At 38.0% G+C, this 13,614-nt stretch overlaps 1 protein-coding gene across 2 annotated transcripts in view; it reads left to right on the plus strand.

Annotated features, from left to right (window-relative positions):
* The window catches only part of IRF8 (interferon regulatory factor 8), a 69,159-nt gene that overhangs the window by 24,663 nt on the left and 30,882 nt on the right, over window positions 1–13,614 (plus strand). For both annotated transcript variants that reach the window (XM_044081760.1, XM_044081761.1), the window contains 4 exons: window positions 5,003–5,186; window positions 6,841–6,932; window positions 10,305–10,407; window positions 12,165–12,212. In XM_044081760.1, coding sequence (XP_043937695.1) covers window positions 5,003–5,186; window positions 6,841–6,932; window positions 10,305–10,407; window positions 12,165–12,212 — 427 coding nt within the window. The remainder of the gene's footprint in view (window positions 1–5,002; window positions 5,187–6,840; window positions 6,933–10,304; window positions 10,408–12,164; window positions 12,213–13,614) is intronic.

Below are 13,614 nucleotides of genomic sequence, written 5' to 3' on the forward strand. Positions count from 1 at the left end.
ATGAGACTGATTTCATAAGTGGCTGATGGAGCAAGTAGAGGAGCAGCAACAGGAATTTCTCTGAGGAGACATTCCTGGATGTGCCTTTGCAACTTTGCTGAACCATTCAAGTCTTCCTTCACCAACGCCCCCTTTGATGGTTCATCCCTTTTTGGACCAAAGATGAAAGATAATTTGACCAGGTACAAGCAGGAAGGGAAAACCTTATCTGCATGTTGGAGTCCGTTTTTCTGCCCCAGTTAGACCTTATCCCAAAGGTCAAAAGGGCAGAAAGATGTGGTTCCACAAGCCCCAAAAAGGTTTCTCTGATGCACGTGATGACTCTTCTCCAGGAGCAGAGGGGGAAGTTATAACAGAAGACACTGACCTCACGGCAGAGGGGGTCTTCAGAATCAGGGTGACAGATATACATTTTCTGACAGGTCCTTCCAGTGCTCCCGAAAGGAGGCCCACCTGCTCTTCTCTGGAGGCAGTCAGGGGTCAGTTGTCACTGTACCCAAATGCCTGGTAAGAAATCTCCCAAGACAAATGGGTGCAAACATTTATATCCAGAGGCTATTACATACTATTTTCCATTCCCCCAATGGTAAACCAGTCCTTACTAGACGTTCCACCCAGTCAAAAGGACTATGCAACTCAAGAGATACTCTCGTTGCTAGAAAAAAAGAGTCATCCAAGAGGTCCCCGCAGATCAAATGAGATCCGGAACTTACTCAAGATTCTTTTTAGTTCCAAAAAAGACAGGGGACTGTAGATCCATTCTAGATTTCAGCAAGCTAAACAAAGCAGTGAAGAAGTCAAAGTTCTGGATGGTAACTGCAGACAATATTCCTGTTTATCAGGAAAGACAATTGAATGTGCTCAATAGATCTCCAGGATGCGTACTACCATATAAAGATGGACAGGTGATCCTGGAGACTCTTACACATTCGGCTAGGAGCCAGTCATTACTAATTTCAAGCCCTGCCCTTTGGTCTCACTACAGCCCCCAGAGTGTTTGCCACATGCATGGCAGTGGTCACGGCTCACTTGAGATGTCAGGGATTCCATGTGTTTCCATACCTAGATGACTGGCTCCTCACTGCCACCACCAAGCATCTACTACTATGAATGAGGGATTAAACAATGTCACTTTGCACCAGACTAGGCATCACATTAAACTTTAAAAAAATCTGCCTTATCACTGTCTCAGCATATTACCTTCTTAGGCTCAGAATTGGATTCAAGAAATATGATTACAAAACTTACCCCAGACAGAATACAGTCCCTTCATCAGCAAATCAGGATTTTGATGTCAAAGAAGAAGGTTCAGGCCAGATATGTGCTGCAAGTTCTGGGCACCATGGCAGCAGCTGTTTTTTCTAGTTCCCCTAGCACGACTATACATGAAGGTTCTGCAGTCGTTGCTGTTTGCTCAGTGGTCAATCCAAGATCTTCCTCTATCACATCAGATTGTCATCACGGAATCTTGCAAAAAAGATCTCCTTTGGTGGCTGCAGACAGACCAGTTGTATCAGGGCCTCCCCTTTGTCTTTCTTCAACCAAATGCAGTACTGACCATGGACGCTTTGCAGATCGAGTGGGGGGGCATTATCTGGGGATGACAGTCCAAGGCCTATGGCAAGAACATGAAAGCCACTTGCACATCAACGTTCTGGAGATAAGAGCGGTGCTCTATGCATTGCAGGCATTTCAGGACTCTCTACCAATAGGGACGTTTGCAATTCAGACAGACAACATGTCAGTAGTGTGGTACATAAACAAGCCGGGAGGAACCAAATCTTACCCCCTATGTCAGGAGGCACAATGAGTTGGCAATGGGTGATCACTTCTCAACATTTTCTGATAGCAACGCACATCCCAGGGAAATCCAACGTGATAGCGGACAGACTCAGCAGAGCTATTCTGTTGCCTCACGAGTGGTCCCTGAAGACAGAGATTGTGGAAAAGATCTCTCAAAAATGGGGCCAGGCTTGCTGTGACCTTTTCACCACTTCCATGAATGCCATTCCTCCTCCGGGGAAGTCACCAAGGGATGCACTGGTTCATGACTGGCCCTGAGACTACTCTTTGCTTTTCCCCCTTTTCCTCTATTTCCCGAAGTACTGCAGAAAGCCAGCTCGTTGAAAAGCACTATGACCCTCATTGCTCCTTACTGGCCTTGACAAGTTTGGTACCCTTTTCTTTGGACCCATCTTCTGGAGGAACCTTGGATTCTGGATCAAATTCCAGACCTCTTGACCCACTCTTTGGGGGAATTCTATCCATCTATCCAAACCCTCAAGTTTTTCTACAGTTAAAATGTTGAAACTTGGGAGATTTTGAGGATGGCTGTTTTTAATAGTAGGTGAATGTTGAAGGTATGTTTGACATACTTCTACAAGGATACAAAGATCATTTTCTGCTCTTCACAAGTAATAAAAAGTTATCTAGATGGTAGGGTCAGCCACACAGCATTAATTTGTTTCCCAGGACATATACATATTACATTTTAAAGTAGTTGGTAAAAGTTGCATTTAACATTGTTAGATTAGACAGGAATTTAACTTGCAAATTTGCACAGCATATGATTGTAAATATGTCTTAAATCTGTGGGGACACAACATCTACACATATTTCATTTACTTACTGCAGCACAAATTCACTGATGCTGATAGCCTAGAGTCTAGTCACAGGAGTGTGCAGGCATTTCAGTGCTCATATGTTGCATTTTCTCCTGCTTTACTTTTTAGTCTAAAAAAAAAAAGTAAAATATTATCAGTAGGTTCATTACTTAATATGGTATTTTTATGCATTTATATATATATCTGTGTCTGTCTATCTGCTTATATCAATGCTTTCATATTTAAACAGCTGTATACCTGTATGTGTCCAAATATAACAGTAGATAACTATAGATAAATATAGATAAACGGATATTAATATATCTCTCATCTGTATATACATATGTGTGTGTTATGTCCAGATGCACATACAATTTGTCCAGGTACTGCCTCTGTAAGATATCCATTGTTACTGTTTTCAAATCTTTCTACAGTATAAATATGCTGCCTAACACAGCCTTTTAGCAATATTGAGATAATTATTTAGCACTTATTTCAATAACTGTTGACATGCTAGACGGAGGCACAGTAAACTAATCTTGAAAGGGTACATTCTGTAACCTACTTTGCAGAGGCACAGTAGGCTAATCTAATAGGGAGGTGGAAGCCAAATACACTCTAGCTAGGCTTATAAATGCCCTAGGGCAGATAGCCTAGTATCTACCTATGAACCTATAACACTTGCATTTTTCTCACTCTTTATGTACTCTTTTAGCTCTGCAGCACAGATTGATAATGCCCTGATTGCACCATAGGCACCCTAGTTTTAATTAGAAGATCTGGGTGTTGGAGCAGTGAACCAAAAGGGGTGGAGGTAAGCAGCTGTGGTTGACCCAAGCTTACCACGGAGAAGCTTGCATCGAATCCTTACTGAGGAGCAGCCCCCTGCTGGAAGGCATGTGCAACTGCAGTTTGTCATCAGGACTGTATACTAGTCCAACCAAGTCACTGGGGTACTTACTAATCTGAGAGGAACATTTTGCTCTGCTAAAACACACAGTGTTCTGCCTGCAAAGGATGTAATTGGGTGTTCCATGTGAAAAGCTAGATTAAGATGTAGTATATTCTGATAATTTCAATAAAAATGTTACATAGAACCTACAGGACAAGGTAGATTAGTGTTAACAAACATAAACTGAATAAAAGGGCTACAGCTGAGCCTGCAGAGATAGCGGCAGTGTGTCCACTGTAGTGAATAATTGTTATATTATTAACTGTTTTAACTACCAAATAATAGCTGTAGTCTGAGAATGTTACTATGCACCTTATATCTTTAAATACAAAGATAGGAGACATATGTATGCATCTATGCGTGTGTGTTTCTGCCTGTGCACATACAGACAGACCAGGCCAAAACATAATTCTGTATGCATGCATGACTGTATATCGGGGTAGGGACAGATGCACATGGATATGTGTGTCGGGGGTGGGGACCATATCAGGACAGCATCTTGATATTTCTGGCTGAAGTACTATACCATTTTAATTAATGCTATCAGCACAGTTTGGTAACTCATGAATGTTTTTGTACTTTAACCAATAGTTTGTAAAAATGTTGTCCATTTGTATAATGCAAATTATATTTTTAAGCAGGTTCACAGGTATAGTTATGTCCACAATGAACACCACCCCTTCCGAGTATTGTGAATTGTTTTTTTTTTGTTTTTTTCTTTAACCATGTACCCATTTAAAGTTTGGGCTTATAAGTTTACATCGTCTCTTAAGGATTTTTTTGATCTCTGAACTTTTTACTTTATTTTCCATATTTGGAACCCTGCTTAAGCCAGTCTACCCAGTACATTTTATCCATATATCTGTGCATTTGTTTGCTGACTAGCTACTGATTCCCACAGGGATGGGTTCATGCAGAGGCACAGAAGTGTGTGGGTACTGGGCACTTGTAGGCCACTTTTACTGTTGCATTGCTTGCAGAGTGTCAAGTTATATATAGTGCATACCAAAAAAGTTATGTAAATGTGAATTTGTGTTTTGTTTTAAGAGTGCCAGATTAGTCTTGAAAGAGATGTAAAGGATATACAGACTGCCATTTCATATGCAGAACTTCCTCTTGTTCATTGAGAAGATGTTTAGGTAGCACAACACTGCTTGCAGTCATAATATTTTCTGACGTTTACCCACTAAGTCCAGTCATTTCAGAGGAGTTACAGAAAGAAGTTGTTGTGTCTTGTTCAACATATCACCACTCTTGTCAGTTGGATATCATATTCTGTTGCCTTGCCAACATTATTGACAGCAAAAAGCACTCATTTGTTTGCGCAACATTAGTTAAAAATTTCTTTTTAATGTATTTATGTTATCATGTAATAAAAGTGTTACTACATACAGCAGTAATATGTTTGCAAGTGAAGTGTCATTTTGTTACTTTTCTCTGCATTTAGGCCTGGGCAGTGTTTAAAGGGAAGTTTAAAGAAGGAGATAAAGCTGAGCCGGCAACGTGGAAGACAAGACTCCGCTGTGCGCTAAATAAGAGCCCAGATTTTGAGGAAGTAACAGAGAGGTCTCAGCTGGACATTTCAGAGCCTTACAAAGTTTACAGAATTGTTCCCGAAGAGGAGCAGAAATGTAAGATTGCTTATGTGTTTGAAATAGGTATGCAGAGTCAGCACACTAACTTGTTTGCTAGGGCTTCCCAAGGCACTTGTTATGCTTCACTGTGGTTGTGCAATGTGACCTTTCCTTTATTTTTCATGACTATAACCACAGTTACATTACAGCTTTTTAATGTGTGTATGCAGCTTTCTATTCACATTATTCAGTAAGAGTTTAAATAAATACTTGACTTTACAGTTTTATTAACAGTATTAGTTCATTTCACACAATGGAACGTATAGTGGTTCCACTGTTTGTCGGGCAGGACCAACTTGCAGAATGCTGTCACCATCATTATTGGGTTAAGATATGCTTACACTTCATTGCATTTATTAACGGAGTTTTGTGGGCTTATTTACTGAATTCATTTTAATGTATCTGTTAATAGAGTTTGTGGGCTTATTTACATCTGTTTAATATTTGCTCTGGCATGAATCACATTCTGTTTTGCCTGCATCTGTAAGAGTGTATAACAAGGCATTTCATTGAAGAAGCATCAGAAGTTTGCGATTTGAGGCATTCTTCCCTCATATGTTGTACATTTCTTAAAATATAATCTCCCTTCCAAATAGCGCTATTGTTGTTGTTGCTGATGTATATACTTGTGTCTCAGTTTTCACAACAAATGCCTTCATTCCAAAGAAAGGCATGCACCTTGTCATTTTGTATCACTGAGCAGATTTGCTTATAACAGAAGATGGCTAGATTCTATGATACCTGCATGGCAGTTTTCATATCCTCCCAATGATGTAAACATGCAGATGCATTGCCTTGAAACATGGCTGTGTTAAGGCTGTTTCTGGACATGTTACATGTTACGTCTGTGATGTTGCAATGCAACGACAGAGCAGCACCAGTTGACAATTACATACTTCAAAGTGAGCTTCAAGGCAGAAGACAAAGCTGAGTGACTTATGCATGTTAAGGCATGAGATTATCCTGGATAAAGAATGCAGCAGAAGATATTACTTAAGTTATGCATTAATCTACAATGTAAAATAAAAAAATGTATATTATTTTTATTATTAGCCATTCCATGTAGAGTGCAGATAACCAAACTGTTATACTGTCATTCTTATTTGTTACATAACTGTCTTTTTGTTACATGTGATTCTAAGTTGTTAACTTACTGACCATGGTTGTATGACATACCAGTGGTATAATTACCACTGGTGAATTTGTTTTACAGTAGTATGGGAACTAAGCCTTAGTCACCTCTCCTAGCCATATGGTGGAGCCTCTGTATTAACTGAGTTTGACATACTTTGATGGAATACATGGTGCAGTTGTTATTATAGGACCAGTGCCATAAGCTGTAGCTTTAATCCAAGATGATCTAACAGTTAAGATTATAAGGTGTATAGATTGTAGGGCATACTTAACTTTGGCTTTCTATATGAAAATACCGCAGTTACATTTGCAGACTAAAATATCCAGGTGTTTCCAATTTGGAAAATAATGTCCATAGCACATTTATTTAATTGAGCAAAAGATGTACAGTAAATTACTTGAAAGAGAAATCTGTGTTCATGATTCAGCAAACTGTGGCAGTAATTAGTTTTCCCTGATTCATAAATTACTTATTTTTTCTCATTTCATGCATTGTTGTGTTTTTTTTTTTTTACAGGTAAAACCGCTTTAATCATGAATGGCAGCAACTGTAGTGACATTGCAGATATGGACTGCAGTCATATGGGGATTGATGAGCTATGCCCTGAGGTACGACATGTAAAATGTCTTGTCATACAGCAGTCTGAACGACAGTTAGTTCAGGTCAAAAATAACTCCAGGCCCATCACATTACTTTGATGTGAAGCATAATAGATTAATGCACTTTAGAGATTGAGTGCAATAAGCATTACATTCTGGGTAATATTTTATATGTACAGACCAAAAGCTGCTTAATTGTTAAAGAGCAGAAATGTAAGAAATTAATTGGTTAAGTGCTGGTTATTGTGAGTGAAATACTGGTGGCATTTAAGATAATCAGTGCTTTAACATTTTGTGGCAGAGTCTGACAGCATTACTGATCGCAGTGCCTGGTTCTTCAATTTGATTCCTTTTTTGGGGTGGTTTCTATGCAAGATTTAAGTTTCTGTGTGTTCTTCCTAAAAGTGTTTGGTTTATGCCCACATCCCATAAATTTTCAAGTGGGTTTGTGACATTCCAAGTTGGTGTGTGTGTGTCAGTCAGAGTTGGCATTTGCTGGCATTTCAGCCATGATTGACTTCCTACTGTTCCTGTTTTGCCCGTTAGGATAGGCTGTTGCTCCCCACACCACTGAAGTGGATAAACAGATAGTGGAAATGAATGTATGAATATGTATTTGTGACTAATCAGCAGTTTGCTAAAATGCATTCAACTTATTCTTTCTAAATAAAGTTTGCATTATTACAAGTGTTACCACAATAAAAAAGCATGTGATGTGTAGAACAAAGGAGTGTTGGTGGCTTCCTGACAAGATTTTTGACTCACTTGTGTTTACCTTATACAAAAGAAATCACAAATGAGCAAAAGCTCCCAAATGCAAAAAGCATTCTGGAGTTAAAAAAAAAATATTGAAGGGGGTAAGCTATGCTGCACCACTCACAACCTGCGACTTATACATACAAGCTGTGAGGTTGCATTGTCATAGGTAAAGAGGAAATCCTCAGTATACCCACAGTTTGTCCTTCTGGAGAAAAGCCAGCCAGTTGTATGCTAGTGATCACATATTTGAGTGATGATTATTAGTGTTTTAAATACAAGCCAGGCTTCTTTGCTAGCACTTAGTGTTCAAGTCATTGCCTGGATGTCTTCTGTGTGACTTTTGTCACAGATTCATTCTGTGACTCAGTGACAATAGTACATTATTAGAGACATCCAGATGTGCTACTGTGCAGTAGTACACCATGACAGTCTCATACCTAAGGACAACAGTAAAAACCCTCTTTACAGACTCAAGAAAAGATCATAGCGTGTTAAAGGAGAGGTGGCCCAGATTGTTCTAACTGCAGGAAAACATATGTGAAACTGATACAGTGGTTATTTGACTGTATTTAACCCATAACTATTTTTTTTCAACAAAGTGTATAATGAGGTGCACAGAACACTACTTTTGATTATATCAGGATACCATATTAATTTTTTACCAATTCACATGCACCTTGTCATTGTTACAAATGCTAAACAGATCCAGTGCACTTGTTCTGTAGTGGCAATAGAGCCTAATGTATATTCTGTCTGCTGGTGTCACATTATCCAGATTACCAAAAATCTATCAAAAACATCTACTCTAGTGTCTAGACCTTACATTTGTATAAATAGTATTATCAGATTTCTTTAATGGCCTTGCTACATGTTGACCTTAAGCTCCCTGCCAGACAGTTGGACCATTTGTTTCCCATCACAAAGGTAAAAGTTAATTGGACAGGATTGTTGCTTAAAAAGCTGTCATGGGTTGTTCACATTTGTTCCTTATTTTGTCCCCAGCTCTGACTTGTACCTACTTGGAGGATGCATTCAATGGGCCATCTACAGATGACACCCCCTTTCTTTCATAGAGGGCAATCCTCCAAGTAGCACTACCCCTATCCTTAGATCATGAGTGGTGGTCTGTTCAGTCTCTGATAGGGTACACGGGACAGTGTGATATTCCTAACGTGCATGCAATCCCCCTTGCATTACAGGAGAGATGAATAGGCCACACTCCCTACACTTTTTCCCCTCTTTTCCTTGTTGCTTCAGTGGAGGGGTTGATAATCGAACCCTGTTCACCAGAGTGTCAAAAAGTTTGCATCTTTCTGCACCATGGGGTCAGAAGATATTTCATTAGATGTTTTTGTCCTGACAGATGTTGAGGGGGGAAAGAAACTGTGTGACTTGCTAGGCTCTCTAGACTTCATCAGTCTGGAAAGTAAGTGAATGATGGTGGTATACCAGGATTCTGAAAGTCATCCTGGCTTTGCAGAAAATAATAAATTTTTATATAAAATAAAAGTTTGGTAGCACTTCTGACAGCCTGTGTGAAAGAAAAGTAAATGATTTTTCTAATGACGAATTAAAATATTGTACATTTCTTACCCATGGTCATACTTCTGTTTGGATTGTGTGAAATTTCTGATATCAATAATGAAATCAATTTCATTTTTTTGTAATAAAAGCAAAGATTAATTTCAAAATACTGTATGCTTGCTTTTGAAAGACTACAAATTAAAATGCTAGAGTATGTCAGTTCAGCGTGGTAAAATCAGTTTCAGCTATTTGCTAGTACTGCAGACAGCACTTGTGAAAATAATGTAACTGACTTTTATCAAGAGCAAAATGTTGTGTTGCTTTCTTATATTAATTGTTTTCTTTCATTCACTTAAAACCAGTTTAATTTGTTTACTAGCATTTCTGTCAGTGGTAATGAAAGCAACACAACTGTTTTTTTAAGAAGGTGCTTTACTTTGCTTCACTATCAATCTTTTTTTTTTGAAAGTGTAAAATCCAGATTCAGTCATCTGCTGGCTTATCTCCCATAGTTTGTGAAAACAGCATTTTTTTGTCAAGATCAAAATGCTCACTGCTGCTCCACTGTTATCATTTTGACCATGTATGAAATTACTAATTCCATAGTACAATTCCAAAGAAAGCCAGCTGTCTTCGCTGGCAGATTATTATTTTATTTTAACTGCCCGGCATGGTATAAACACATTTCGTTGGAGGCACAGAATAAAAAGATTCATTAGCTACTACACATAAACAAAGATGGTCTGACATACAAAAACAAAAAAATAAACAAAATACATTAATGCATTGAGCTTATGTTTACATTTTAGATCTGCTGTGTGCATCAAACAGTCGTAAAATAAGTGGATGATCTCAGAATATATCCATTCATTCATCAAGCATTTTCACATTTTCTTTTCACTGATTTGTTGAACAATCTTTTAAGATGGGCATGTTGCATACAGATGTGGCAGGCAGATCTAGGAATCTGATAGTTGCAAAGCTATCTTTTACAAGGAGAAAGAGTTGGAGAAGTATTATATTGCATAAATAATGCCCACTATGCAGTTCTTGTGTTTTTTTTTTTATCTTTATTAAGTTCCCCTTTCTACTTTGCAGAATGGTGAAGAATGTGTCTTAATAAATAGAAGTCCTTCTCCACTACCAGATAATAGCAGAAGCCAGCCAAGTTCTGACTGGTGGTTACAGCAGGCCAACTTGGGTAAGAAATCAGTGTGCAGTGCTTCCTTGTAATCATCGTCTCAGCTCACATTGTCATTCTTTCCTGTTTTTTGCATTTGTGCAATGCAGTCCATTTGATAATCCTCATAGTCAACATTATTTTTTCTGCAATGTTGTATAGAAGCTTTCTGTATAAAACAGTAACTGATAAATAGTATTGTTTCATTGGAGAATGTGCTGCAGTAACAATCTTTTAAAAAATTAGATTTTTTTTCTGACTGGTAGCAATGCGATTATAAGGAATATTGAAGAAATTAATCTTTTCCAATAAAGGAAAAAATAAAGCATCAAAGTTTGTTATTCACTAAAGCTGATGCTAGTGTCGACACTAAAGAGTGAAGTCTAGTTCATTAAAGAAACTACTATAAAGTAAATCATGCAATCACGTTCCATGTAATGTCATAGAATAGTGTGGGTTATTGAGATTTACCCATTCCTTATATGGCACTGTGTGACTTAAAAATTTGAGAACAGGGTAAAAGAACTGGATAAACTCAAGCAACCCACATGTTTTCTAATTCTAAAACTAATTACGTGTTTTAATGGTTATTTTATAAATTTCACTCCTGCTATCCGGATGTGGTACTTTTTGCCATAGTCATGTGAAATGCATCACCCTTTTGGGATACACATTTTCATAACTTCACTGCATAGCCATTTTATGTAATGATAACACATGCATACTCTGTGTAGTTTCTGCTCATTTTAAGGAGACTGCAGTGCACACTTTAATTGTTCATGTAATGTGGAATCTTATCATAACACATGACTACCAGCTGTGTATCATTTGCTTACGTTGGGTAGAATTTGAGTGGTTTAGGAGTAGTGGGTTGTCAGTGTATATGAGGCAATTGCTACACTGCCTCGGGATACCCATGTCAATCAGGCTGGTAGGAAGAACAGAGGAGAACTGACCATCTGTAATACTAGGTGTAAATTTGTTTACTTTAATGAGGAAGGATGTGATTTAAGTGAGAGCTTAATGTTGGGTCTGTCCTGTTGGGGCTCTCAAGGGTTACAAGACTACTAGAAATTAGGAGATTTCAGTTAAAGTGGCAAATGCTGTAGAAAGCCCAGATGAGATGCTCCCCAAGCAGCTAAGAGCAATTTAAACTCCTCAGTTGAAACACGGGCAGCTGCTAAGGGAAAATAAATATACTTTAGCTCTTGTGTTTATAAGCTCCAGTGGTTACCTACACTGTGCATTGCTATGCGAAGGTGTGCTACGTGCAAACAGATGCCTCGGATTGCTCAGATGAAGATAGTAGAGCAGTGGCTGGTTGCCAAACTCTGTGGAGCTGTGTTAAAACAGGCACAAACCTGCACAAATGTGGGGCTTATGTAACAACTGTGAAAATCCTGTTTTAAAACAAGCAATTTTCAAACAAGCTGTCCAGTGAAAATGCTCAGTACTGAGCCTTATTCCAACAATCTCCACCTCAGATGGGTCCTTGTCTATACTCATCTGCCACAAGGGTGCAGGGGGCCCCCTTAATGTAAGATGGCTGGTTTTAGTGCTCAGATAATGCTAGATAGTCTAGATTCAGCAAATCTGAACTTTCAAGTGGAGTCCACATTTATGGCGCAGTGAGGTGTATAATGCTAACAGACTAAATTTTATGCATACACTTATATGGATAGAAAAATAATCAATTATAAAGTGTTACTAGAAAGGCAATTCAATTAAAATATTAACCATGACATTTTCTTTATTTTTTATTTATTTTTTTTTTACAGTGCCAGCAGTGAGACCTGAGTGTTCAGGATATGGGCCTTATCAAACAGGTATCTTTATTTCTGTTCTTTTTAAAGAGATTGCAATTAATGTTTGTTTTACACTTAGTCAAGGCTGTGACTATGCATTGCCTGCCTGAGAGCTTGTCTAATGAACCTATGCTAGTACCAGGGTTAAGGTTTATCGTCCAGGAAACACAAATGCCGGTCTTTTCTTTACTTTCTTGCTTCCATTCTTACAAGTAAATATAGAATTGCTCTGCTAAAATGTCGACCATGTTTAGGAGGTATGTGCATAGCTGTGGGATCACAGTGGCTTTTAAAGTTTTGCTAAATATAATTAAGAGACCTAACTTAACCTGCATTTAGAACAATTACACAGTATGAGTGTTAACATTTTTAGTTATTCATTAGACAATTTTGATATTTTGAAATGTCAAGACACTGAAAGGGAGAAGGCCACAGAGAAGTTGTAAACAAAATATTTAGTTTTCAAATATTTTATTTGTTAAATTTGTCTCAAACCGTTTAATTGGAAATTCAAGTTTTAAACCAGCATTTACTTACATAAAGTTGTTTTACACCAGAAATGAAAGAGCTTCTCTTCATCCTTCAATGACTAAATTCCATTACTACTGCTGGAAACACATCTGACACCTTCAGTTGTTAACAGTTTAAACTTTAAGGTTAATGAGAGGTTATGGTTTATAGGATTTTGTTGAAGCGCAGCAAACATTTTAAGTAATTTCAGTAGGATTCGGATATGCTTTCTTACTTTTATAGCATTTTTGTTGCTTCTAAACGTTAATTTTGCCAGTTCATCTGTTGCTCTCTCAGATGTCTGCAATTAGAAAATCTGAAATTATCGATATTTACTAAGTATAAAATTGTCTTTTGCAAGCTGCAGTTTGCCATTTATATAAAAAAGAAAAAAAATCTACACTAGAGGGCTGTGCAGGTGGTTGAAGAATCACAATGAGTGGTGTTTTCCTTTAAAATTGGTTTATGTTTAAATGCTCTTCTGCACTTAATGACAGATGGTTACATTCCTAAAGCCAACATTAAGTTTCAGTTATGCAGTTAAGTTTCATAGTAGTAATTCATAGTTATGCAACTATGTTGTTAGTCCCTTTAAAACATACAGCTCAGAGGGTTACACTGCTAAAAGGCTAGATAGGTAGGCCTGATATATTATATTTGCTTGATGGTAGAAGATGATAAGTTTCATCAACCGTTTAAGTGTACTCAACTTTCTTAAATCTCTACTATTGCCTCTTTTTTTCTTGCCCCCTTCTCCAGTCATCACATATCCTACTAAATTCCTGCCTAAGAATCCCTCTGCACCACCCATTTTGCTGATACCTCCCATAGATCCACAGACGTCTCCATGAATAAATACTGTCTCTGTTCCAAGAGATAGTTGGCCCTATACTTCACCGTTTATGTTCCCTCT

The sequence above is a fragment of the Protopterus annectens genome, chromosome 8.part1 (assembly GCF_019279795.1).
Source record: "Protopterus annectens isolate FY-2018-M chromosome 8.part1, PAN1.0, whole genome shotgun sequence".
Lineage (NCBI taxonomy): Eukaryota > Metazoa > Chordata > Ceratodontiformes > Protopteridae > Protopterus > Protopterus annectens.